The 27,902-nt window shown below is 36.6% G+C and overlaps 2 protein-coding genes across 2 annotated transcripts; both read left to right on the top strand.

Annotated features, from left to right (window-relative positions):
• The first annotated feature begins 324 nt into the window (after positions 1 to 324).
• LOC121331247 (lipid droplet-regulating VLDL assembly factor AUP1-like) lies at positions 325 to 11,867 on the top strand. The gene is made up of 12 exons (XM_041278518.1): positions 325 to 558; positions 1,129 to 1,266; positions 2,877 to 3,027; positions 3,475 to 3,662; positions 3,765 to 3,837; positions 4,256 to 4,329; positions 6,513 to 6,579; positions 7,719 to 7,824; positions 8,623 to 8,769; positions 8,958 to 9,109; positions 10,561 to 10,649; positions 11,559 to 11,867. The coding sequence occupies exons 1-12, from the start codon at positions 518 to 520 to the stop codon at positions 11,608 to 11,610; spliced, it is 1,278 nt and encodes a 425-aa protein (XP_041134452.1). The 5' UTR covers positions 325 to 517; the 3' UTR covers positions 11,611 to 11,867.
• Positions 11,868 to 13,659: 1,792 nt separating this feature from the next.
• LOC121331242 (serine protease HTRA2, mitochondrial-like) lies at positions 13,660 to 26,439 on the top strand. Its single transcript, XM_041278504.1, has 8 exons — positions 13,660 to 14,183; positions 20,449 to 20,653; positions 21,418 to 21,612; positions 22,385 to 22,417; positions 22,720 to 22,828; positions 23,416 to 23,485; positions 24,106 to 24,201; positions 24,644 to 26,439. The coding sequence occupies exons 1-8, from the start codon at positions 13,759 to 13,761 to the stop codon at positions 24,807 to 24,809; spliced, it is 1,299 nt and encodes a 432-aa protein (XP_041134438.1). The 5' UTR covers positions 13,660 to 13,758; the 3' UTR covers positions 24,810 to 26,439.
• The last annotated feature ends 1,463 nt before the right edge of the window (positions 26,440 to 27,902 follow it).

Genomic DNA, 27,902 nt, shown 5'->3' with positions numbered 1-27,902 from the left:
GAACCCTTAGTGTTCACCAAAAACTGCACGAACATGTCTTCAGACAGAAACCCTCATTGAGTGTCTAAAGTTCTGGATGTTCATGATATAACCGTGGGTGATAGAAAAATAACAACATATATTAAATTGAATAATCAAGACGGATATTTGAACCCATAATACCTGCTTCCCCCTGCTATACCACGGGTCAAGTGACTTGTATTATGCGCTTAATCTGAAAAGTTACAAATAAACAAGACCAAACCCTCGCGTGCGTCAATGAACCAAGTGAAAACACGCGATTTCAGTCCTTGGACTGTTCCTAACAGGAACTAGACACGTTGGACTACATCGTCCATAACTCTTTGCAGGCCAATGACAAAGCTCCACGCATTTCCAACATGGCTCCTGTTTTAGGAAGGGTTACTAGCGGCGAAGAGTAGTGTTGGAATAATCAAAAAATAAAAATAAATAAATAAAATAGCATGCATGAAATAATCTTACAACCAGTGGAATCGACATACAGGAACATTAAATAATGGCAACACCAGGAATAGAGCAACTATTTGACTTCCAGAGGTATGTAACATATTTAATTTATTTATTTTTAGTATCAAACAAGGCTCGTGTGCAGCCAAGTTGATATACTGTTTTTTAGTTGTTGTTTGTTTGTTTGTTTTTTGTTTATTTGTTTGTTTTTTTTAATTAGGGCTGACTTGGCTAGGTTTTGATTTATTAATAGTATTGGTATCACCAAACGCTCTTTCAGCAAACCCGGCAGTATAACTATAAGTATACTGTGCTGTTTACATCGAAACTTAACGAATACATTGTTGTCATTTAAGTGTTTATCGGCAGAGATTTAACTTGCGTGTGATATACGGTACGATAGATTGGTTTGGGTAACTTGCAATGATTGCAGTGTATTTCCGCTAATGTTAAAAACAAACAAACAAACAAACACATGTATTGCTAATGAATGTGAGATATTATGACTTCCTGAACTAAATGGCGATCTGTAATGTGCAAATAATGATATGAAGTGTCGAACTAGCGCTGTAAAGTGGAAAGTAAACTAGTATGAGTGTTACAAGTTCTATATGTTTTATTAGTCAAGTTCTGAATTTTAATCGCTATGTATTTTTTTAGGTTGCCAAAGGATGGCCTCTTTCTGCTCCTGTTCTTGCTGTACGCTCCAGTCGGACTGTGCTTGATGCTTCTCAGGTTATTTATTGGCGTCCATGTATTTTTAGTGAGCTGCGCTCTGCCAGATAGCCTTGTAAAAAGGTAAGTTATTCCTGATGTCATACACAGTACACACATCCACAGCATAACTAGAAAGGAACTGTAAAGCTTGTTTTCTATATTGCAGCAATTCTCTGAGGGTTTTCTCAGGCCCGTAGTAGTAGTAGGCCACAATTTTGAACTAACTAATGTTATTTTAGGTAAGTTAGTCTAGCGCTAGTAAGGGTTTGTAATACCACCTGTAGCCTAGGTGTTTGTAACCCTGTTGAAACATTGATATTGTTGAATGTTGTTGAGTTTATTGCTGGATCTGGGTGCTTCAAAGTTAGATCAGGAATCGCTCTCAAACTTGTTTGCTTATTTCTAATTATTTTTTCCTCCACGTATAGCTGGCTACAGTCTTTTCTCTTCCCATCATGGGATCGTTTTAACCTACATAAATTATAACGTTTTGTGGTATTTGGATTAATTCTCAGTGTTTGATTATCCTGCCTAATGACAGATTAGCCTTCTAATGCAGCCTTGCTTGTGATTTGAACAGTAACTGAAGTTTCTATTCTGTGGTGATGTGGATGCTGTTTCCCTGGCTGCATGCAATAATACCATTGTTTACCGGACCCCTTAGAGATACTTGCTGTACCCACTTATTGCAACTTGATACACTTGCTTATACAGACACACATTACATCTTCGGTACTACTCCACACACAATAAATGCAATTGCTTATGGTAAGTAAAGTATGTTATATTATTACTATTTTAGCAGGAAGCTTTATTATGATTACTACTACTAAGTCACACCAGAGGTGGAATAGATTATGTTTCTTATTTGACTTTAGTTTCTGGTAGTTTTATGCCCTAAAAACGAGTACTACAAAAATAGTTACTTATTTATCATACAAGAATATTCCTTTATAGGTATTCAGTTTTATATAAAGTATCTTCTTGTGAAGGCCTTTCTTTGTCACAGTATGTATAAAGCAACATGTACCACATCTGACAGGTGTATGGTCAAATTATGCATGTTTTGGCAACATATTTTAGACGGTGCTTTCCCATGGGATGGAATTGAATTTAATTACATGACAAATATCTGGAAAAGGGACTGAGCCTTACAACCTAAGTGTTTAAAAATCATGTTTTTTAAAGGATTTTTGTGATGAATTCAATGGTTATGGATGTAATTTATTTATATTGTTAAAGAAACCAACAGTAGTCTAGAACATAGCGAATGTCAAATGTTATTTAATTCAATAAGACAGATTACAATGTTGTGACTAGGGGCCAGTGTTAAGTCACTGCTGTGCATAATGTTCTTGCTTCAATGAGATTGTCTGTCAACAGGTTTCTCAAGTGTGACAGGTTAGTGTTATACAATCCAGTGGTCTTGCATTATTTAGTCTTACTACACCACTATGTGTTGACTTAAGATTCAGAGATAGTGCATTGCTTTGAGTTTATCTGAACAGTGGATCTAAATATGACCCCTTTTAAAATATTAGGAGGGGCTGTCACTCTGGCTTTTCATTTGTAAAGACAAAAACACCCTTTTAAGCTCTTCTGGATTTAAAACCTGCATTCACAAGGCAAGTGGTGACAGTATCTGTTTTCTCCTCATAAACATCCCTTCTGTGACCCCTTTTGTGTTCCAGATTTATTGTCCGGGTTATGTGCTCTGTTATGGGAATGTTTGTTAAGCAGAATGATCCTAGACTGAGGGACAAGAATGTAAAAGTGTACATCTGCAATCACGTGACACAATTTGATCACAATGTAATCAACCTCCTGACATCTTGTAACACAGTAAGTACAGCATGCTTTTTTAATTACATTTTTATATTAAATATTTATTTGATTCTTTCTGCATGGGTTATAAAACAAGTAATAAAGTGCTTTGCTAAATAGTGAGTATTGTCACCAACAGCAGAAATACTCCAGGCACCAATATGTTATATAGTTATTTTTTTTTTAAAGAATTGCTTTAAATAACTGTTAACTGTGGCACCCCAATACTGTATTACTTAAATTTGTAGGCAAAGGGTTAATATATCTTACCTTAATGTAATATTGTTCAGACTGCTTGTTAATATGGTGATCAAAACTTTTCCACATCCATTTTACTGCATGTTTACAAGCCATTCAATCAGCTTATTCACAAAAACTCCCATTTCTAGGTTTATTATTTTTTTTTAATGTATCTAATGTTGTGCTGCTTTATTAGTTGTGCTAATTTTAGTGTTTGTTTTGTAGCCCATGTTGGATGTCTCTCCTGGCTTCGTTTGCTGGGCCCGGGGGTTCATGGAGTTTGGGCTCACATCCAGCAGGTCTGAAAGGACAGAGTCTCTTAAACAGTACTGCTCAATGGAGGGCAGCCTGCCTCTTTTGCTATTCCCAGAAGAGGAAACCACAAACGGCAAGACTGGGCTCCTCAAATTTAGGTAAATATAAATGTCTCTCTTCAGGTTTTTCACAGTGTTCTCTTTTAAATTGACAGGATGTAGGAAGTAACAGCATTTTCCTTGTTTTCTTTTCTGTTTCAGTTCCTGGCCCTTCTCTGTTTCAGACTCTGTCCAGCCAGTGGCTCTGTCTGTCAAGAGGCCTTTTATACCAGCGGTAATAGTACTTTTATTTACAAACAACAATGTACATATCAGCTTTGAAGTATTGCATATAGAGCATAACACAGGTATCTTAAATGGGAAATTGGACAGCAATTTTGTTGTCAGGCTTTTGGCCCTAGATTCTTTGGTTTCAAAGTATGATTCAAGCATTTGAGTTGGAGATTGATGGCAAGTGTATTTCTATGCACACTAGTGTACAAAAAAACTTGTAAAAGAAAAAAAAAAATAGCCAGCCATACATCTGTTCATGAAATCAATCTGATTTTTAATCAATCTTGCCTTGCCCAGTGTGTTTCTCTGCCAGCACGAGTTGATTTTTGACAATAGTGAATGATTTGTTAATGAAAACATTTTACACAGCATGTCATTGGTTAACATGCCCTGAACCCTGTTTTATTGAATTGTTTTAGAATGTTGAAGAGTCCTCCTGGATGTTAGAACTACTTTGGACCTTTTTCATCCCTTTCACCGTGTATCAAGTAAGGTACTAACTATTACTGACTATTACTGGTGTGGGTGGGGGGAGAGCAGAATAACCTGGCAGCCATATTATCTTATTCCCCTTGGACACCTGCTTCCTCTTCACTGCTGCATTTGAACAGTGCTACAAATCTGAAAACATTAGACATGCAAGGGAGTTTTTGATCAATGTATAACAAAATATGCCAGTTTACATTTCACTTGCAATGATGTCCTATGAGGCAAAGACTGCTTAATATGTGGTGATGTAATCCAGGAGGAGAGACTTCAGTTCACAAAGTCTTGTTTGACAGTGTATTCTTCTGCTTTTTGTAACACAGACGAATACTACCAAATACTAAAATTAAAACAAACTACAGTGGTAGCTCGTTAGGTATGAAAATGTCAAATACTGCTGTTCTCTCCGCGGTAAAACTGAAGTCAATGCGATATTAGGGATGGGGAATTTTAAACGTTTAAACATATTCACTGTAAAGAAGTGGTTAAACGTTGATGCTAGACGTATAATCGGTCACGTGACAAATTTCACCAAGCGTATTTTTTTTTATGTATTAATTTTAGTCATTTATTATCCTATACAGTCAGTCGGTCTTGTATCTGCCTGCTCTGGTGCCACAGTAAGGTCAGATATCATAAAAAGGAAGGGGTTTGGCAATTGCATCCAGGTAGCTTTTCTAATTGGTACAACAGAAAGATTGACACAGGGGTGTGTTGGGTTCCTGTCAATCAGGCGCTTCATTCATGCTGTAGCAGGAGTGGCATGGTTAAGTCCACACGGACTGTTAATGACAAGCGTTTGTTCTGAAGGTTGTTATTTTTAATAAAATGGCATCTCTAAACAAAAGAACAAGGCAAAGCCACATTTGGAAGTATTTTGAGGAGCTGGACGAGAGACTCGTGGTATGAAAATAATTATGGCAAACAAAATTGCAGCATCACAAGAACATGTTAAATGCTTCACCATTTGAAATGAAAACATTCTGCAATGTGGATGGAATTACTGATGACAGTAAAAAGGAAACATCCATAATAAACAGAAAGCTACAGATGGCAACTGACTCATACGTGTAAATAAATTATGTATAGGCTTTAATTTACCAGTACACTATTCTGCAAATCATTTTATTAAAAATAAATAAATGCTCTTTATATAATTTAACAGGGGGGTTTCTTTTAAAAAAAATATATATATATATATATATATATATATATATATATATATATATATATAATTTCCCCGTTTGTGGCACCGATCTCTGAACAGCAGTGTTAATATAAGAATACATTAGATTATTAGAAAGTAGTTTGAGATGACAAGTGGAGCCAAAAAAAAGTGGAATGGAGTAACAGGGTAACGGTAGATTTACATAACAAGTTTATTTTATTAATTGGCATGGACCATGGCCCACAGTGTGGGCAATCAGGTGATTTATTCCCACTTCTAGCTACTGCTGAAACATGCATGCTCTGCATACTGGTTTTCCATCCTCAACAACAAAACCCTTTTCATTGTTTTCATACCCAGAATATCCCTGGGTGGATGATTTTATCCATTTTGCAGGGGAAAGAGGTCACTTTCATTACTTGTACGAGTTTGTTTACTGTCCAACATTTTGCTTGTTTAGTTTCAACACAACTGTTTCCTATGGTGAACACCACGCAAGGCAGCACGGCTTGTGCGTTTTTTTTTTTTCATTTTTTTTAGGTTGGTTATGGTTTTAAAAACCGTGGTAGTCTATACTGTGGCATCCCTGCTCCAAACTATGTGCCTTTTTAGCAACACTGAAAATATGAAGGATTGGCCTCCATGCTTCCTGCTGGTTTGTTTACTGCATTTTCTGCTCCCATGTTCACCCTGGTGGCAGGAATGATGAAGTGCAGCTTTTTTAATTAAGTCAGGAAAAAAAAAACAGGATTGCAAAGCTGACATTTTTACATTGTCGCACCATGAGTGTATCATGACATTTAAATACCTGGCTCTAGCTACCACTGTACATATAGAAAATTCATTTTTTAAAATTATGCATAAAAAAAATGTTATTTTTTTGTCATCTGAAAACTAAAATTGCAAGTTGTCATAAGATGTAAAAACTCAGTAGTAGAACAGTTGCATTGTTAGACAAGCTCTGGGCATGGTGTACACTGCGGCACTGCTTTTTGGTGAAGTTGTACTGCCTGTTTCCTCAGATGGCTCCCTACTGTATCCAGACAAGATGGAGACTCCAGTCAAGAGTTTGGAAATAAAGTGCAGGAGGTAACTAGTTCTGCCGTGAGGGAGTTTGTCCATCTTGACTCCAACCTTATCATCGTATTTGACATACAGCAACCTGTCAAGACCACTACCAACTTCCAAACATAGCTGCTAGAGTTGGAACAATATGTTATCAGTGATTTCTTTTGTCTTTGATTTATTGTTGTAGTAGTATTACCAGCAATCATGTTTCAGATAGTCAAGATGAAAAGGATTAGCGTTGCTGCTGCCAAGGGGTTTTGTTCCTCTTCCTGTAGACAGTAAAAAAAAAAAAAAAAAAAAATCTGTTTGTCAAATACAGGGTAACTTGTGTCTCTATAGGAAAAAATACGCCCCACAATTATAGAAATGTACTTCATTATGAACAAAGGATTTCATATATGAGTATAATGCTTCGGAAGTAAGACTGGGATTTAGTTTCACAAATTGTTACAGCATGCAGTATTGCAACATCATGACTTTGCTGTATTTTATTGATAGTTACCCAAGAGGCTGCCAGTCTGTGCAGTACTGTGAGAGCAAAGTAGTGAAGCAGAATCCTGGAACCAAGTGGCTTGTTAATTGCACTCATTTTCAGTTATTTCAGTTTATTTGTGTTGTCCATTCATTGTCCCAGTATTTGGTCAGTGTGTGGGGATGTTTTTTGGCTTGTACTGTTAATGCAAAGCTCATAAAAATAAATTGCTATATATAAAATGACACTGTATTTCACCAGTCAATTTGTAAAAAGTATATGGCACATTCGCCACAAGTGTGTATATTGTAATAACATATATACCATAACATAAATATCCTTTAATTATTTGAGTATATACCTATATACCATAACATAAATATCCTTTAATTATTTAATTGAGTAATTCAGAATTAGTTTTAAAATTGAATAGACATTCCAAGATCCGCTGTCCTGGGAGGGAAGAGATACTTTGCAGTGTTGTGCCAATCTGTCAAAGTTCACTAAACTCTATATAATTTCACTAGCCTGGGGAATCTGCATTACTGTTAAAGTTTAGACTGGTAGAGGATGTTAACTTGGAACCAGGATAAAACTTTGAGAAGGCTAACAGCTGTAGGCAAACCTTTACCCGCAGATGTCACTGTTATGAAAAAGCCTGTTTGCATCCCCTTTTTCTTTTTGACAGCTGTTAGCAATGGAGCTTGGTGTTGTATCCACGCAGATCACTCGAGCAGATAAAGCCGAGCACCTTAAGAGGAAAAGGCATATTGCACCTCGTACTATAAACTCAAGTAAGTACCTATATTGCTGGTAATGTCTATTGTGAATAAAGAATACTGACATTGTGGCTTTATTAGACCATTTTTTTTTCTGAGCCGTAGCCTTGATGACAGAATTTGGAAAGCTTCTTTTTGGGTACAAATCTTAAATGAATATCTAAACTATACCTGTTCAAGGCTATATGATGTACATGGTCACATCCAACCTGATGCAGTAAATACAAGTAAACGAAAATGAAACAACACAATAGTCATTGTAAACCATTTTAAAAACTGTGTGGAGAGCTGGTGTAGAGATTACAACACTACCCTGGGACATGCGTTGTGTTCGGTAGATTTCCATTAAAGGTTTTTCTAGTGTCTAGTATTTTATGGTCTCTCACATTAGCAATTTCACTGACTCTGTCTTTACGATTAGGCAGAGAACACATTTTATTTTTTGGCTATTAGACAAGACATAATGGGGAAATGTGCAAACCCTCAAGTGTCATTAGCAATTGTACCTGAAAAGAGAATAAACAGCTTTTTAATTTATAAATCTAGAAATTGACAGCTTAGGAATAGTTAAGAACTCTTAAATTCCTCAATTGGTTTATTTCATTAGATTTTTTTTTTGTTTTTCTTACAAAAAAAAGAGGCGCTTACGACTCTGCAGTAAATTGCTTTGCGCATTTAGTCTTTTAATTTAACTTGGTGGATAGCATCACATATAACTGTAGGTGGAATTGCTTTATGGCAAAGGTTAACTGCATTGTGTGTATGCATGCTGTGCCAATAAGCAAGCCTAGAAATATGACTTTCTCTTTGCAGATCAGTCACTAGGCGCAAGACCCAGGACTATCTCTTTGGGGTTTATGGCTAGTAACTCGATGGAAGACATGAGGATTTCTGGGATGGTTCAGCAGGTTAAGGAAGTGCTTCCACATGTTCCCCTCAGTGTCATCAAGAGAGATCTTGGTATATACATTTTTGTTTGCATCTGCAGCTTTTGAATGGGCAGCCAGTTAACCAGAGTTCCTATTTTCCTCAATGGGGATACATATCCCCAGCGATCTATCTAGAGAATCCTCCATCCAATAATAAAATGCTGTTCTTTTACAATAAAACTTTAAAAGTCTGTCGTTTATTGCTTCTGTCTGAAACAGTGCAAACAAACTGCGTTGACACGACCATCACTAACCTGTTGGAGGGAGCAGAGGAAATTAACTCAAGCTCCTTTGGTGGGTCGAGTGTGGCCGCTATCCGGACTAGTTCCTTGAATGCCATTGGAGCCACAGCCTCGGCTCCTGCTTTGAAGGTAATTTATTTCCTTGAAATATAAATGCCAGAACAGTATACTATAAAACTTCAAAACTAGCATTTTATTTACAATATTTGCCAGCCGATCAAGTGTATATTGGAGACAGGCATTTATATATTAGATCTTTAGCTTTGCATGCTTTATGCGGTCATTGAGAAGCCATTAATACACAACCTTGTAGCAACACCGTAACTCAATTTAAATGTTCCAGGACCACAGGAAAAGAGGTTGTGTGTCAGTGGGAACAATTTTGTGTTATAACAAAATTACACTGTATTGTACACCCTCAAGTATAAAGCGAAAGTATTATTAGTCTTTTTATATGCACTGGTTAACAAGAATACGGTAGCCTATGCAAAAGTTGGAAAATGAACAAGCAGAAGTACAAATTTGTATTTAAAAACAGAATTAAATCTACCATTGATAATAATAATCAGTTAAATCCACTAAGACAGCCCTGTAGATATCAGAACACGGGTGTGTGTAGGCTGTGCTTACAGCATAATATAAACTACAAAAATGTTTTTAAAAATTAACATTAAAAGCATTAAGTAGCATTATCAAATAATTTATTGTTTAATCTCAAACTTGTACATTTCATACAACAAAACACGTTAAAATACACCAAGAGGTTTGTATCTGGCACACTTAATGTGTCAAAACCTTTAATTATGTAATAACTGCATTAAACAAATATGCATTACATGTAGGCCTACCTTAAATTACATTTTCTATTTGTTAATCCCAAGTCACTTTTATCACTGTCACTTTTATTAGCAGTTAATTATGCTCAAGCTCCTCTTCCTCAGCTCAATGGCAATGACAAAGACCCGGCGTTTAATAGTAATTAATAGAGACTGCATTTATTTACAATATTTGCCAGCAGACCAAGTGTGTATTGGAGACAGGTGATTTATTTGAGACCTGCCAATTATTTGAAGTTTTACGGTATGTAAAAAAAAAAAAAAAAAAAAAAAAAAAACACACACACTATTTGTTAGCCCTTGATCAATAAATACATTTTCTCCATTCCACTTCATTCTCAATTGGGACGTATTCCTGTCGCAGAGTTTTGTATGCGTGTATAGAACCGTTTGTCGAGTTTTGAGGAAATTTGCTAAGTATCTTTTAGTACAAGTTATTTGGTGTACGTGTGGTGTATTTGTCTTTTTTTTTTTTTTTTTTTCTTTATTTTTTTTTAAACATATTGAAAGACACTTGATGAAATGCAATTTTAATGAGCGTATTTGAATCTGGGGTTACGTATTGGTGTGTGTATGTATGTCAAACATTGCCATGTGCGTACAGTGGATGCAGGTCTACTTTTTCATGTTACCAGTGGCTCTAATGTCGAATTTATAGGTGTGGGAGGGTGGGGAATCTGACTGACAAGCCTGTTCATTTTCAAAATCAAAAGAAATGACTAAATTTATTTTGTTTCTTGACAGCCTGCAGCTGAGTCATTTGGGAAATCTACAGCTGACAGACACATGTCGCTGCAAGATAGGAAAGAGGCCCTTTACGAATATGCAAGAAGGTATGATACATGGTTAAGACTGTATTTAATTTTTTTATGATTTCAGGGTTTCTCTGAAATTAACACATTGCTGTGTAATATCCTATTGTAAAGAATAGTATAAATGTACTTTTTTTATCATTGAAAATAAGTACAGCAAACATTTGTCTTATTGACTCACTACCTGTTACACTGCATTTAGGAACCTGGCAGCTGATTTAGTTTGCTTCAGGTAAACGATTGAACACACTGCACAAGTTTTTAAAAGACACTGGCTGCAAAGGTCGGATATATTCCTGTTAAAGGTCGCACTGTCCAGTACAAGAGGACATTTCATGTGTCTGTTTACATTTGTTTTTTTCTTTTATTTCACTGAATGAAAATGTAATTGAAAGGTGAACATAAAACATGTAATTACAATTTAGCATTACTCTTTATGTAAGCTTTTAGATTTTTGTGAACATTTGTTTATAATCGCTCTAGAAAAAATTATCAAGTTTCAGTGGACAATGTTGTTTTTTTTTCTGCTTTAATAAATAATTGTGAAATATTCTTGAAATGCGTATTTTTAGACTGAAATGTCACAATGTATTTTGGGTATGGATTCCAGATGAATCGGAACTTTTCCTCACACTGGTTTGCCAAAAGCTCAAATATTCCTTATTAAGCTCACAGTAAAACCCAAGATGTCTCAGACTAATGGGAGTTATATTTCCAGAAACCCTGTAACATGTGTACCTTTTTATATGCAAAGCCAATGCATTAGTTTTTATAGTTTAAGGTTTACTCTTGGTATTGGATGTAATATTTCTATAACAATAATTGTAAAAATGAAGTACTATGAACAGTGGTACATTATGGAACTGTTTTGTAATGCAAGAGGGAGACTGTGTGCTATTTCAGACCTGTATTTTTCTGGTTTCTTTGCAGACGTTACATAGAAAAACACGGACTCAATCAGCAAACGGACAATACCCAGTGATGTAAAGAGAAGAGGGTTTAACAATACAGATTAATTTGTGTGGAATAACAGCCATTATTGTCAAAGGATTTTAATAAACTGAAGACTTCATGTCTGTGGAACAGTTGATGTAAACAAGTGTGAGAAGTGACGTGTGTGTGTGGGGGTGGGGTGGGGGGTGGAACAATAAAAAAAAAAAAAGATTGGTTCCATAGCATACCAAAAGATATTAGCCATTTTACCGTATATTAGATCTAAATAAAGACCAAATAGCTCAACTTTTTTTGTTTCATCACTCCACAAAACCTTAGACCAGAACACCTATCCATCGTTCAAATACCGTTTTGCAAACTTTAAGCTTTTGTCCTTGTGACGTTTTTCCTGAGTGGCATTTTCCTTGATCTGCGACCATTGAGACCTTCACTATGCAATACTTGACCTATGGTTGAAATGGAAACCCCAGTCCCACTTGCAGCCAAGTCAATTTGAATATCTTTGGCAGTCAGTCTCTGATTTGTTATTAACTTTCCTCACAATTCTTCTACTTGTTCTTGGTGAAAGACCGAGGGAGCGTTTGATAGTACTTCTTGATAATAGAAACAAGAGTTGATATTGTATACTGAAATGCTTGGAAATCTTGTATCCTTCTCGAGCTTTATGACAAGAAATAACTTTCTACCGAAGGTCTTCAGATAGCTCTTACTTTTTCTCATATTGACCTATTGGAAATGACAGCAATCATCATATGCCTAACCCTTTTATACTCTCTAAGAATGTTCACCTACAATCCAACATTTTCTAGAGTTCTGCATTATCATATTGAAATTTCTAGCACCTTGTAGACAATGCTATCATAGCATCAAAGGGTATGAATACGTTTGAATTAGCATTTTAGGAGTTTTGCAAAAATTAAATTAAATCAGTAATTGTAGATATCTGGTTCTTGTTACTTTTTCCCCCCTCATCCACAAAAGCAACTCTTATGTTTTTTTAAGAATTTTTTTTTTTCCCCCCCATTGGGTTATGTAAATGCTGTGTGTGTGTATATATATATAATTTACATATTTATGGGTGGTTTTAAAAATCTAAAATGCAGAGCTTTTTATTTTAAAGAGATTTACATTTTTGTAAATTCCTTATATTGAATTAAGCATTGCAATAAATTAGTGTCAGCAATTTGTATGACTGATAATTGCATTACATCTGCCTAATACTAACCCTGTTTCACTTTTGTAAAAAAATGCTTTGTTATGAAGGTATCTGTAGGTTTACATGAAATTTAGCAGTAAAAGTGTGTGTCATGGGCTCTTCCTTGGTGTAGATGTTCAGTGCCTCTTTCCAAAAAAATGAATTCATAGTGTACCAAAACAAATTTTAAAGCAGATCTGTATTAGGGTCTGGGCCCTCTTGCAACCTATGGCCATTATATATATATATATATATATATATATATATTACACACAATAAACACACACACACACACAAATTAAGTATATGTGAAACTGGGACAACTACCGTAACCACTCGGTAAGTTTGGAAATAGTAAAATAAACTTAAATGACACACGTTTTGCCTCTTCAAGACATTTGATTGTGGGGTACTTATAGTGGAAACGTTTTTTTATTGAATTTTAAGTTTCTTTTAGCATTGAGAAAACGGAAATATCCCAGCACACGTGCCTGCAGCACCTTATTTTTGTTAAGAAAATCAGCAGTGGATAAGATTCTACCCAAATGAGATTAAATGTGATAACAATAGGCTGGGAGTGTATATCCTGTAGAATTTGGGAAAATAGAACAGATACACTCGATTAATGAGTACATAATAACTATTAGGGGACTTCACTGTATTAATTATTGTATAGCGCATCATATCATTGATATATATTTACCCAAATAGCGACTTATACACGTAAAACGCATTTTCCCCGTTTACCATCTATTCATATTTGGATACTTATCTTCTAAACACACATGGAAACAGCCAACCTACTTTGTGCACTTCACGTATGTGGAGAATGATGAAATGTTTTGCAACACAGCTTTTACAGCGCACACTGAAAAACGTCACTGCAGAATTGCCGAGCGCACCAATCACATGCTGTAAACCACACGGGTTATTTTGTTTACAGACGTCTTTAATGGTAGTTCGCTCTGGAAAATTTACAACATGGCAGCGCTCGTAAACAGCAGTTTAATAAAGGTGGTCAGGAGATGTATTTTAGATTCTCGGTTCCAGTCGCGGCTTTTTCCTTTACGAACCCTCACTAACAGTGGAAGAGATCAGGGCACTGCAGGAAGCGGCTTGTGTAATGACTCCAGCCGAGCAGGCCTGTTCAGAACAGCCTGCGCTGTTGCTTTGGGCATCGGCGGAACAGCTTTGCTTTATTCCAGCCTACAGGGAGGGGAACAGCCGCCGCTGGAGAAAATTACTGCAGAAGGCGGTGCGAGCGGTTCAGTATTGGGACACTTGTTTCCGACAGTCTGTTGTGCTTCACCGTTCAAACCAGACAGCCCCCGCTTCAAATACAACTTTATTGCCGACGTCGTGGAAAAATCCGCACCCGCTGTTGTGTACATTGAGATTATTGGAAGGTACGAACGATATATATATATGTATATATATATATATATATACACATACATACACACACACACTTTAACCTTGGGCTACAGTTATTGATTTGATTTGTTGTTTTGACAAGCAACACATTGTAGAAGGAATATTGTTTTTCAATTAGTATTATAATGTTAATGTATAAAAAGTGATGAATTCTACACTACAGCTGTGTGTAAGTGTTAACCCACTCTTTCAGTTTCGTTGGTCAAGTTAAGCAACGGCTTTCGAGAATTTGAAACGGCTTTTTAAAGATATTAATGATAGTTGTAGGTCACCAGCTATAGAGAAAAGTAAAAATTAATGTTTCTGGGGTAATCCACAGTGTTGCTGACAAAACAGACAAAATATACCCCGGTTTCACTTGTGGCAAAGAAGGTCCACAACCAGTTTCATCACGGTTGGATGAATAGGTCATTTCTCAGGTTATAATGTAAAACTGTAAACTGACATACAGACTTGATCTACATTGGGGCTACTGTAGTCCTATTGATCCAGTCTAGACCATGTCTGTTTTGTTTTGTATTTGAAAGTTCTGAATTTATTTGTGAGCATTCTATATTCTGAAGGGAAATATCTTGCCTAAATTTATTAAGACAGTACTTTCTGGTTTGTTTTAAATTTATAGTTCAGAGGGTATACCTTAGCATTTTAAAAAGCTTATCACCAATGCTTGTGCATTACCAAGCTACAGTATCTGCCCACCCAGCTCCTGTACTGAAAGGTGAAATAGTTCGCAGCAGATACCATACATCTATGTTTCTGTAATAAATAGTATCTGAAAAAGTCTGGGGATTTCCATTCTTCGTTCTGTGTTTAGGGTTTAGCTGAACCATAATCATAGAGCAATGGGTGTCAAAACAAAATGCAAAATATAAGAATGATCAGGACTCTACGTTTAGATTTTTAACTGCTGACCCCTTGGGCCATCGAGTTACTAATTTTACTGGCCCGGATGCAATTTTATCTGCATTTTATGTTTTCAGTATGTTTCTAACTGTGTATGGTAACCAAAGAGAGCCCACATCTCAAAAGAAAGTGGCTAAACGAAGCCTTTCATTATATGTTACTTCAGCCATTTAACATGCACACATTTTGTGTGTGCTTGTCAAAAAATGAAAATACTATTATGATTTGAAAATGTATGTGTACAAATGATACTAATTCTTTCACAAGCAAACATGCAACTGAGCTGTTACAATATGGTCACAGCAATACTAAAATTGAATTATAATAATCACAGGGATCGGTCAGTGTAGTTGAATACATGATTTCACAAAAATAAAGTATTTGAATAGCATATTACATATTCGAGTACACAAAAAAAGCCTTACACATTAGCTGCTAGTAGAAGCAAACACGTCTTATTTTTTTTTGCTGACACTTAACAAGTCTTATGTCAGGCTTAACTTGTTGTTGTTTGCATATTAAATGTAAGGCCCCTAATTAATTATGCAATGCTTGTAATAGCAACATTCAACAATAATTGAATTTTGTTTGAAATTGTTGCCAATTTTATTGCCTTGTTTTTAGCTAATGTTAACAGATCTCTGCTTGAGCTCCTCTGTAATTGAGAGGAACAGTAGTTACTCGTACAAGTTAGAAAAACTTGTTGGAAACTACCAAGACTCTATACAGCTCCAAGAGTTTTTCTGTTTTCACCGTGTTGCAGCGGCAAAAAACTAAATTACTTAGAATTACCATCTGTACCAGTACCAAAAGTCTGAAACTTTCTTACATCAAATATGAAAAAAAAGGGAAATACACAGTGAGATATGTCATCAAAATAAGGTAAGACTGTTATTCTCATTCCTCTTCCGTTTACTTTTTTAAGAGTGTGTGGCAACTGTTCAAACAGAAAAGCTAAATAACTATCAATCATGTGATTCCACATGTTGGTCATCATCAAAATAAACCAGGGAACGCAAGCAGTTTAAGATCCACACCATTTATATAAAACAATTTATTTGTTTTAAAACAGCACATATCGCACAAACAAATTGTTTGAACTTGCAACATGAGGCCCTTGAAGAGCACATGGCTTTAGCCCGCTGTGCCACTGCACTGTTGTTGAAATGGGTACATTTTTTAAGCTCACATCCATGCCTGACCAGCTTTTGCTGAAAACCTAAAGGTTCTGCTCGATTCTAGAAATGTTCTATTTCCTGTTTGAAAATATCCAGTTTCCTTTTTGTTTGATAGATACCTTAGAATGGAATTGTACACAGGAGTGGCATGTAGCTTTGTTGTCTAAATCTCTGATCTCTGATAAATGAATAAATAGCAAACGAAACAAATGTCATATTGATTGATTTGGCGGATTCTTTTATCCAGAGTAACTGACATTTGTATACCTGTATAAAAAATATATGTGGAGTAGTGGGTAGTCACTTTTAAACCTCCTGTCTGGAGGGTTGTGAGTTCAATCCCAGCTGGGGGACACACTGCTGCTTTACCTAGATTGGTCTGGTCTAGTAAAACACCCAACATTATAAATGAGTAATTGTATGTAAAAAAAAAAAAAAAAAAAAGTAGTTTTACAGGGAACACTTAACAAAGTTGCCATCACATTATTAAAAATCTTTTGTTGCCAACTGAAGAAAAAGAGGAAAACTTCTGGAGGTGTCTGAAAGTTTAGAAAGAGATTCAGACAAGTTTGCTGAGCAAGCAGAGGGCAAGTCAGGCAGCTTGTCACACAGCTCATCACCACATCCAACACGTTAAGGAGGAGCTATAAGGACAAAATAAATGATATAAAACGAGTTGAAGCAGAAATCAAGAGTAGGGCCACACATGCCGTGAGGTGTGTGTGTGCACACAGGTGTCTAGTTCCTCTGTATTCCAAGACCTGTCTGTCTCTCACTCTGTCTCTCCTTCCCATCCTCCCTCCGAAGTTCACCTCTAGCCTGTACTGTACTGTTGTTGTTGTTGTTCTGGTTTTATTCAGTTTTACTTGCAGATGAATTTAAGTGATTAGAATTTTTATAAGTGGGAAATGGCAATAAAAAAGGCAACATGCATGTTGAAGTCAATTTTCAGTCTCCTTTTGGTCTAATTGAAAAGTGTGAAAGGTATGAAGGTCTTCAACAAATCAAATGTAAATAAACAGATATGAACAAAATGTACCTAAACTTAAGTAATTGATGACCTTGTAAATTCTTGCTGTCAGTATGTACTGTACCTCAATGTACCAAAGTTATATTTGGTTGGAATACAGTTTTTTTTTTTTTTTTTTTTTTTTACTTTTTTGCATTTTATTTTTATTGCGAAATTGGTCTTAAATTGCGTTCTAATTGGCATTTAAAATGTCTTAAGTCTTAAATTTAACTTCATGAAACCTGTAGATACCCTGCTAGTAATGTTAAACTATTGTAATGTTGGAATGTATTTTGTATTGTTTTGGCCACCAAAGCAACAAGCCCATTTTTTTCACCACACATGGGACACACTCCGTCTGTTGTTGTCAATCCAACTAATTTCTCCCACAGTAATTTCATGTTGCGTGTACACGTCTCAAGCTGTTGAAATATATCGTTTGCTGTGCTTGTGAGGTGCATAGCTGCAGCATCCAAAAGCTCTTGGGTAATACTGATAGATAACGCAGCGGTGTCAGTAACATCAGTGCTCTCGTCAACAGCAAGAGAAAAGGTTACGTAATCGCTTGCTTTTTCAGTGAGCTGTGTTGAAGATCGGTAGCCAGATCATCCATTCAGCCACAGTATTTCTTGAAAGACTGACATTGGAAAACACATGCTTTTTCTCAAGACAGACTATTTCTGTGACTTTAAGCTTGCAGTCTTTTACAAAAGCACCCTCAGAAAAGTGATTTGACAACTTTGCGATTAGCTCTGACACAAGGTAACTTGCCTTTAGTGCTACGTCACTTTTTGCCTTTTTAAATGTGTTCTGCTGTAAATCAAGGGTTCTTTTTAATTCGGCCAGGTTTTCTTACCTTTGCTTTCCTTCAAACTTGCCATATTTTTCTTTTTTTTCGTTTCATAGTGGTACCTTAAACTGAATTTTCATTACCGCAATACTTTCCTTACATACCAAGCAAAAGGGATTTTCTTGCTGCTCTACAAATGAATATTCAAAGTCCCACCTTTCCTGAAATAATCTGCCTTCCTTATCAATCTTTCTTTTCTTGGACATTTTGAGAGTTATATTATCGTTTGACGGCCAGTAGGCTACAGTGTCTAAAGGAAAACGCGCCTTAAGCACCAAGTACAAGATATTATTAACTGTCTCTTGCTGTCTTCTGTTTCTTTAGCTCTGAGCTTCCTGCTACTTTTCTGATGGCTGATGGGATTTGGAGTTCTTATGTGTAATAACCCTACAGACTGAAACTGGGCTGTGCCAAATTACACTGAAATGAACGAACTTTGTGGGGGGAGGTCCCGATAAAGTACCTCCAAGGGCCGTATTCGGCCCACGGGCCTTGAGTTTGACACCCCTGGTATAGAAGGATTGTGTTATCTGCCAATGTTTTTTTTGTTTGTTTTGTTTTGATATAGGATCAGTGTAAATAGTTATTTGTTGAAAGAACAAGCTTACTTTTGTTCACAAATACATTTGTTTCTTTTAACTGAATTTTTGCTTGTGCGTCCTCCCTGTTTAACATCAGCCACTCGGCACACCCTCACAAAGCCGCCTTGGATAAAGGTGTCTGATAATTGTGTGCAAGCAACAAAACTTTTGATTTAAAGCATCATTAGGAGTACCTTGGACTCCTATATTTGAATGTTTTTCATAATAAAATGTCAAAAAATAGCAAGTCATGCACAAAGTTAACACAATTGTAATTTTTTTGGCTCTTTCATGCTTTGTGTCTGTCCTCATTTGCAGTGTTACCATGCATAGAGTATAAACTTCAAGTCTACAACATGAAAAGTTATCTTACTTTTAATAATTCTATGTCATTGAGACTCTAGAGCATAAGAGGGGCGTGAAAATCACATCATGAACTTTATTTTTCAAACTTTGTGTTACACATGTGTACCCCGTTAGGGTGGAAATGCCCCTATACGGACAGCTGAAACCTTGCTCGATCAATCACATTGCTTGTTTGCCAGCCCTGGATTATAAATTAATTTATAAGCATACCCGTAATAAAATAAATCAGATAAAGTGGAAAGATGCAGACTGCATATACCTTTTAATTATATATAATGTGGTTAAAGCTGTTTGTTGTGTTGGTTAGCAATTCATATTGTAGTAGTAAAACATGTGATAGTGTAGAAATGGGTTTTTGCAAGAACTATGTAACCGAATTTTGGGAGTTGTTTATGGACCACTTGGAGTTTACTCACAGACTGCAAGTGGTCCGCAGACCGCAGTTTGGGATCCACTGGTTTAGGGCCATTTTAAAGACATCATGGTGTTAATTGCATTGTGTCACTGATTCAATATTATCATTCACCTGACCCTTTGTCGCCGAAATCGTATTTTTTGATTACCTTCTTGACGATGGTGTTACTTTCTACTGTTCCATGTTTAAAACCACTATAGATTCAGACCTAGATTAAATCAAAGTTTATGGCTGTGCTATAGCTGAACTTTATAATGGCTATGACACTGACATTGATTTAATCCAGTTGCACACTAAAGCCCTTTTCACACACAAATGCCGCTACTGAGCCGTCTCGGAGATGTTTAAAAAATTCACACAGAACGGAATTGCGCAGTCTATGCTGGTATAATACCGTCGTAACCTTTCCACACAGCTAAAGGGATTGTGTGAGTATGACTTCAAAACCTTACTACATCATTCTTGATCAGCAATTGTATTGAACGTGTGTAACACTAACAACACAAATGCACTACACTTCTGGTATACAGTCATGTGGGATGTTGACTTATAGTCCATGCCCACTATAGTGCTTCAGTGCCGACATAGCATTTCACACAGGAGACAGTTAAGACAGTTCAGTGCTTGCGAGGTGGTTCGGAGATAGCATAAAATCTGACGGCTCAGTGTATGTATAGGCAATTCACACAGACCAAAATGCTGCATCAGTGCCGGTTCTGAGTCGTCATAAGAACATAAGAACATAAGAAAGTTTACAAACGAGAGGAGGCCATTCGGCCCATCTTGCTCGTTTGGTTGTTAGTAGCTTATTGATCCCAAAATCTCATCAAGCAGCTTCTTGAAGGATCCCAGGGTGTCAGCTTCAACAACACATAACTCGTCTGTGTGAAAGGGGTATAATACCCACACGTGTTTCTTGTTGTTTTCATTGCCAGGCATCCATTTTCAGGCCGGGAGGTTCCAATTTCGAACGGCTCTGGGTTTATCATCAGTCAGGATGGGCTGATTATTACAAACGCTCACGTGGTGGCTAACAAACGAGGAGTAAGAGTGAAGCTGGCCAACGGAGATGCATATAATGCAGTGGTTCAGGATGTGGACCAAGTAGCGGATATAGCCACCATTAAAATTAATGCCAAGGTAGGTGCAAGACAGCATCATGTTATGTGGGGGCCCAATTCAGCTGACTTGTAGCTGGGGTCGGGGAAGGGTTTTAGGAAAATACTAATTTATGCAGTAAACAGAGCACATGTGGATCCTTTTCAGTTTTGATTCATCATTGATGATATGTTAGTCTAATCCAAATATTCATCCACGTTTGCTCTGTTTAATTCATTAATTCATATTTTTCGTAACCTGTGGATCTAGATAATGCTGAATCAGTATTGATCGGGCTTGTCTTTTCTCCTATGGTTAATTTATTGATTTTATTACAGTGACATGCAAGGAAAAATGATCTGTGAAGACTGGATTTACAAGTAGTTCCATTGTTCCAGAAAGCTCGTTTGCTCCCAACACAAACTCAAATGCTGACTTTCCAGATTCCCCAATCATCTCGGTCATGTCTGCAGGCATGGAAAGAGCATTCAGGCCAGCAAATAGGGTCGTATATAGATGTAGCAACCAGTGTTGTGTGATACACTACCATTACGGATTCTGTCCAATCCCCTGTCAGTGAGGTGAAATGAGGTTAAAAGTTCTAAAACCACGGCTGCAAACAAGCCCCACTTTTACCGTGTGGTTAAGACATTCTCTTGCAGTGTGCAAGGTCGCCGGTTCGCGTCCAGGCTCCGCCCTGTTACATAGACTTCAGATAATCTATAGGAAATGAAAACGTGCAATTGATGTTGCAAGCAAGGCCTCACTGTTTGTATCTCTGTAACGTGGATGTTGTTTCTCCACAGCACCCTCTCCCAACCCTTTCTCTGGGCCGCTCTTCAGATGTCCGGCAGGGTGAATTTGTGGTTGCCATGGGGAGCCCCTTTGCCTTGCGCAACACCATCACCTCTGGGATTGTCAGCTCAGTGCAGCGAGGAGGACGGGAGCTTGGCCTCTCCAACTTCAACATGGACTACATTCAGACTGACGCCGCTATTGATGTAAGACTAAAAGCTGCTACCCACCAGACACAATGTGACAAGTGAAACTGCAGTAATGAGACAAAATGAGTACAACCTATACTTTTGTTATGTATCTTTCACACCACAGGCGATGCAGGAGTAGCATCGGCAGCAGGGTAACACTGGATCGACACAAAATAAAAACGATTTGAATCCTAATTTTTGCAATTTGTCACACGACAACTAGGCAATTTACCAATTGGAGAACAGATTTAATGCATGTGGACCAGCAGGGCAAACAATATCCAAAATTACGAAAGAAACAATAATACATGCCATTGAAAAATACCTTTGACAAAGGTCATCGCAATTATAAAGATACAGATTTGAAAGACAATATATGGGAGTCCATTTCAAAGAACTGGATAAGCCTGGTGTGAATGATTTAAAGCCATATATGTTGAAGTACCGTCACAGAATTTCCACATCATGTTGTTGAATGTGTACCAGTGTTGATCATATTTGTCAGTAGCAATTTTGAGTAGTTTTGTAAATCTGGCAGTTTTCAAACCTGTCGCATCGCCTCTGTCGCTTCTGGTGTGTGGTCATGTCACTGTGAAAGTATCTTGTCGCCCAGTGAAAAATCGCATCGTGCCTGGTGTGTGGCAGTCTTAAGAGGATCTGGCATCCCTTTGCCCAACTCCTTCAGTGTGTGTGGAGAGGGGGAGTTAAAGATTTTCTCTGTTTAGAAATAATAATAATATAAGACGTTATGTTGTGTAATGAGTTCTCTCTTTTTGTTTTATAATAGTTCGGGAACTCAGGTGGACCACTTATAAATCTGGTAAGTTCGCTCCAGTGTCCTGTTATCTTTTATTTTAAATCATGCTTTCCTGTTAAGATTTATTTATTTAAAAAATAGTCATCTCATTGATAGCTTCTTAATTGTATTTTAATAAAAATAAACCCTGGCTCTGATTTTACTACTCCGAGACTCAAGGACTTGCTGAATTATTATAATATTTATGCTAAGTGTACCATTACCTTTCCAGAAACAGTAACCCAGCATATCTGTGTAATATCTTCTATAAGTAGGTATTTTATAAATTATTTCTCCAATTTTGTGTTTGGTTGGCTGTTTTTCAGGACGGTGAAGTGATTGGTATCAACACCATGAAAGTGACGGCAGGTATCTCCTTTGCTATTCCTTCAGACCATATCCAGCAATTCCTCACCAGTGCACAGGAGAAGAAAAGTAAGTGACTGTTCTGTATGGACTCAAACGAGCTGTGGAGTATTAACCATACTATTGACAGACTATTGGATTTGTTATTTGATTTTTCTCTTTCAATATAATCAAAATATTGACATTAAATAGTTATAATAATAATAATAATAATAATAATAATAATAATAATAATAATAATACTTTTTTGTAATAAGTACTTTAATAAAGCAGGACTCTGTAGGAATGTGATAATATTAGTAAAAGAACATCATTTGAAAAGTCTCTGAAAACAACAGCCCTGATATCACGATTGTGGCTGGATGAGTGACTTTATATTCTGCAGTTGGGACACGTAAAAACTTCTATAATAGATTATTTTACCACAAGGTAGAGACATTTCTACATTGAAATAAAGAAACTTTCATTGATCTGAAGAAAAATCTATCTGTAGGAAACAGAAGGTGGCAGCAGACTAGCTGTGGTCTTCTTACGCTGGTTTCTGTAAGAACTGATTCTTCAAAAAAAAAAAAAAAGAAGGAAAATATTCATACAAATGTCAGACACACAATGCATTCATATTGATATTTTATATTTGTTTTATTATTATTTTGCAGAATCTTGGTTTGGTGGATCAGAAACTAAAAGACGCTATGTTGGTGTAATGATGCTTACGCTTACTCCCAGGTAAAAAAAAAATATATATATATATATTGCAAAGGCTAAAGAAACCATTGACTGAATTTCTCTGTATTGTTTTTGGATACCCCTTTTTTTTATTTTTTTATACCAGAGCATTAGACCGCATCCTTCTCAAAGCCCTGTACTTGACTAGTTTTATAAACAGTGGAGCAAGCTGGTTCAGTCTTTAAGCATTCACATAATTTACTTTATCTGCATGACAACGTTTTAGATAACGCTGTGATTAAACTTCTTCATGTCAATTTATCTTATCCCCTCAATTATACTGTATCAAGGAAGTTATTCAACAACCCCATACAATGAGCTAGTCAGACTTATGAGATTTTAAAGAAGACTCCCATTTTAAAGCAATTTGCTTCATTCCAGGTTGTATTACAAGCCTATTTACCCCACCGTCTGTAGATATCAAGCTTTGGTAGGCTTCATTGAGCACATAATTAAACCTGGAGTGGTTTAAATTGCAGTGCAGTGGGATTCTTCTTACCTCCGTCAGCAACACCTAGTATGGTATGTGGTGCATTATGCTTCCCTGCAGTTTTCAGGGAAGGCTGTCACATGACTGTCCCTCTCCAACAGTGTTTCACTGTCTATCTCCTATTTTCCAGTATCATTGCACAGTTGAAGCTTCGTGACCCCAGCTTCCCGGATGTGACCCACGGTGTGCTGATTCACAAGGTCATCATAGGGTCTCCTGCATACAGGTGTGTTACTGTAGGCAGTAATCTGAAGCCTGAACTATTTCAAACTTGGCTGCTTATTACATTGTGATTTTCAAATATATTCTGAACTAGTTTTGAAAAAATGTTAGATTTTTAACCAGCTTAAAAATTACATGTAGTCCTCAAAGCCAAAGTGTCTTTAAATGAGAAAGAGCCAGATATTTTTGCAGGCAATACATGGCAGTGCACTTACTAATGTAAATACATTTTGGCTGATCTAGCCTACATTACGTATTTGTATAGCATTAACTAGACCTGAAGAGCAGCTCCTGAGCCTTAACACAAAAAACAAAAACACAATCAGAATCATAGCCAACCTAATAAAAAGGTAATGGGACAGGAAATGTAAATTGAAGTGATCTACTCTATAATTAATTTATAGAAACAAATACATAAATAATGCAGTGTCTCTTTATTTCACCAGAGCTGGAATGAAATCTGGAGATATCGTCATTGAGGTCAATGAACATACAGTGAAGACAGCTGAAGAAATCTACAATGCAGTGCGGACCTGTGACAGTATTAACATGGTAGTGAAGCGTGGGCAAGACCTGCTAATGCTGCGTATGACACCTGAAATTACAGAGTGAAGGGTTTCACAGCACTGAAGAGAAACCAATATCTCTGCCATCAATCGTGCTTGCTGAAATGGTTAAATCAGGATAGGTCCAGGGTAATAGCAAGTCTCAGGCCTCATCTAAGGGGATATATTTATAATAATGAGTTTGAATGTAAGAGAGAATGATGTACGTGGGTTTGGGTCATACAGTATTTTTATTGATGCCCTCAGTGAAGGGTAAAAAAAAACACTTAATGCATTAGGTCATGGTGTAGTTTGTTAATGCAAGTGTAATGTGTGTTGTCAGCCAACATTTAGAGACAAAGCGATTCATGTTGTACTCTTCACTATTGCAATAACCAGCATCTGATCAATAATAATGATAATGATATTGCAACAGTAAATAAATCATTGAATCAGAACCGTCATTATTTATAGTGGTTTCTGCCCATGCTGAACAGCAAGAGGGAAGAGGATGTATAAATCAACTGAGCATCTCAAAATAGATTGGAGTCTGTAAATTGTGAGCAATTCAACAGCAGTAACAGGAACGTTACGTTTATTACATAGTTTGTCCACCGTTGGGGCTGATTGAAAAACTGTCGTCTGCTTCACTTCTCAAACAATAAATGGAACGATTGCTGTAATTACTTTTGGCGGACAACAGCATACGTGGGTAATATGGATGGGGATGTTTGTACTGTAGCATTAGGGTTATTATGCTGCATGTGAAACCAAGGAGAGGGTTTACCAAAGCAAGGCATTGAGAAGAACAGAGCTGAAAACAAGTCGGAAGAGAATGTCATCGTGAGGAGCCCAAACATTACTTTGGAAAAAATGAAGATGCGATGAACAGTTGAAAGGGCAAAGTGAATGAGCCCAGTCTGAAGCAGTTTGTAGCGGCTTTTCTACTAGATGTACTTTACTCGCTAAGGGCCCAATTGAATGAACTTTTAGCTGGTAAAATAAGGATTTTAGCTAAATACAAAACCTTGTTATGCATTTCCTCATTAAAACTGGTTATTGAAAGTGATGAAACCACTAAATATAATTCAGCAGAAATCACTGAATAAGCTAGAGATGTTTACATATTTTGGTGTTTTTATTTTTAAATTATGATATTTTGTAATATTCAGACATGTACTATATGTTTACAGTTTGTAAGGGTTCTCCTTGAACACCAGACCATAAGTTGTGTCTACTCACTAATACATTTGAATTACAGAGTGATTGCATTATTAATCCATATTGTCTCTGTTTTTTAACAATTTTATGTTAGCCATTCAATAATTACTGGCAAATCATACCAATGTAACAAAGTCAGTATTGCAAAGTGGGACATAATACCAGTGAATTGTGGATAAGAGAATACGTATATAGTCTTCAGGGTCATTAAAAAGTCTGCCAGTTAAATTCTGTAACTTACAGAATCTCTGTTGCAAGCCTGATGTGAGTGTTTCCATATAAATTCCATTATGAAATCAAACTGCGAGTGTTTTTTTGAAAAATCGCGATAATAAACGGGGTATGATATTAAGTGAGGTGATATAAAAACAGGTTAATCTATTAATTAATTTGTCTAGTTTCCTTTCCAATGTAGAAACCAAACTTTCTGTCTGTCAATGTGATTAACACATAAATAAAACTGTAATTTTTAACAAGCCTTCGACTTTACTTCTTTTGTCAGGCACTGTAGAAACAGATTTGTAGAAGTGTGCATTCAAAATATGTCATTTGGTCTTGGTAATTCCCCTGAAATGTATTTGCGTGTAGACTTTAGAATACACATCAAATGGCAAGCTAAGTTTTGAAAGGGGTTTATGTGTAATTAAAACAAAAAAAATTGACAACCCTTAAAGACTAATAAATGTAGGCTAATTCTCCTCATACTATTTAAAACAATTGGTCATAGAAATAGATTGAGCTTAAAAAAAGAGCTGTGGTTTGTCCATTTTTGAAAATGTGGAATGCCCCTTGATTGCATTTAAAAGAAAGGCATGGATGGATAATGTTCTACTTCAAACTGCAGTACATTTAGAGAAGTTTTGGTTATCTGTTATCAGTAAGCAGTAGAGCTACGTGTCATACAGAAATATGTTTTTGTCAGGTAAACATCCAGACTAGTGTTTTTTTTTTGTTTGTTTGTTTTTTTCCTAATCATTTTCAGTTTCTTTCAGGATTTTGTATGTGTGTGAGAGACGTTCTCCCTGCGTGTGTGCTAGGTTAGGGTTAGGGTTAGGGTTAAAAAAAACCTTCCGCCTCCCAAGCCCATCCGTCTGCCATCCCTTCACATCCCCTCTTGCAGAATCCTGGAGTCGCCATTTATGGCTGGCAAAGTAAACTCTGTTCCCTGGCATAAAAAAAAGAAGAAAAATAAAAGAAATATTCTGTCCATTCAGAAATGTGTTATTAAACAGTGTATTAATTTACACAGGTGTTCTGTAGGTGACCAGGCTACTGTTTGGCAATGTGAGATGTCAACAGTTACAGGTATGTTCTGATCCAGGAAAAAAGTATACGAATAATGAATGTACTGTCGGGCATAGGGGTGGATTAAATCCAAAAAAAAAAAAAAATTACCATTTATTTTTGGGATTTTCTTGTTATATAGTGCTTCCAATCAAACTTTTGAGACACAGTGTAACAGAACGGAGGCTGTGTGTCAACCGGCAAACCTGGATTCCGCAAGTGATCGTCTTAACCACTATGCAAAAGAGCTGGGTTCATCTGCATTCATGGTCATAGAGATTTTAAACTCATTTTATCAGACTACAGAGTCTGCAACAACAATGCATCACACAATAGCTACACCATTACTATAGCAAATAGGAACAAAAAGTAAAAAAAAAAAAACCCACAATATTATATTACCTGTATAAAATGCTTGTGAAAACAGGGCAATATGGATATGATAAAAGGGGAAATACGTGATGATTTGTTCCTGTGTAGTATTTTTGCGTAATGTTTTTCTTTGCCTATTCTGCTCAGTTGGCAGGTCTATGTGACGTGTTTCCTTCTCACAAGCTGGCTATCGATGGATGGAAAATAATGTAAAAATTATCATTAATAAACAGGTGACTTCAGTTCTTAAATCTTCTGAGCATGTGATGACTATTTGGTCCTG

Source organism: Polyodon spathula, chromosome 2 (genome assembly GCF_017654505.1).
Source record: "Polyodon spathula isolate WHYD16114869_AA chromosome 2, ASM1765450v1, whole genome shotgun sequence".
In the NCBI taxonomy this organism is placed as follows: Eukaryota; Metazoa; Chordata; class Actinopteri; order Acipenseriformes; family Polyodontidae; genus Polyodon; species Polyodon spathula.
This window is presented reverse-complemented; position numbering and strand designations above follow the sequence as displayed.

Bases quoted from the DNA above. Each gene is read 5' to 3' on its own strand.
- LOC121331247 (XM_041278518.1), top strand. From the start codon at position 518: ATGGCAACACCAGGAATAGAGCAACTATTTGACTTCCAGAG. The intron at 1,267-2,876 runs GTAAGTTATTCC...TTTGTGTTCCAG, and splicing joins CCAGATAGCCTTGTAAAAAG to ATTTATTGTCCGGGTTATGT. The intron at 6,580-7,718 runs GTAACTAGTTCT...TCTTTTTGACAG, and splicing joins TTGGAAATAAAGTGCAGGAG to CTGTTAGCAATGGAGCTTGG.
- LOC121331242 (XM_041278504.1), top strand. From the start codon at position 13,759: ATGGCAGCGCTCGTAAACAGCAGTTTAATAAAGGTGGTCAGGAGATGT. The intron at 21,613-22,384 runs GTAAGACTAAAA...GTTTTATAATAG, and splicing joins AGACTGACGCCGCTATTGAT to TTCGGGAACTCAGGTGGACC. The intron at 23,486-24,105 runs GTAAAAAAAAAA...CCTATTTTCCAG, and splicing joins ATGCTTACGCTTACTCCCAG to TATCATTGCACAGTTGAAGC.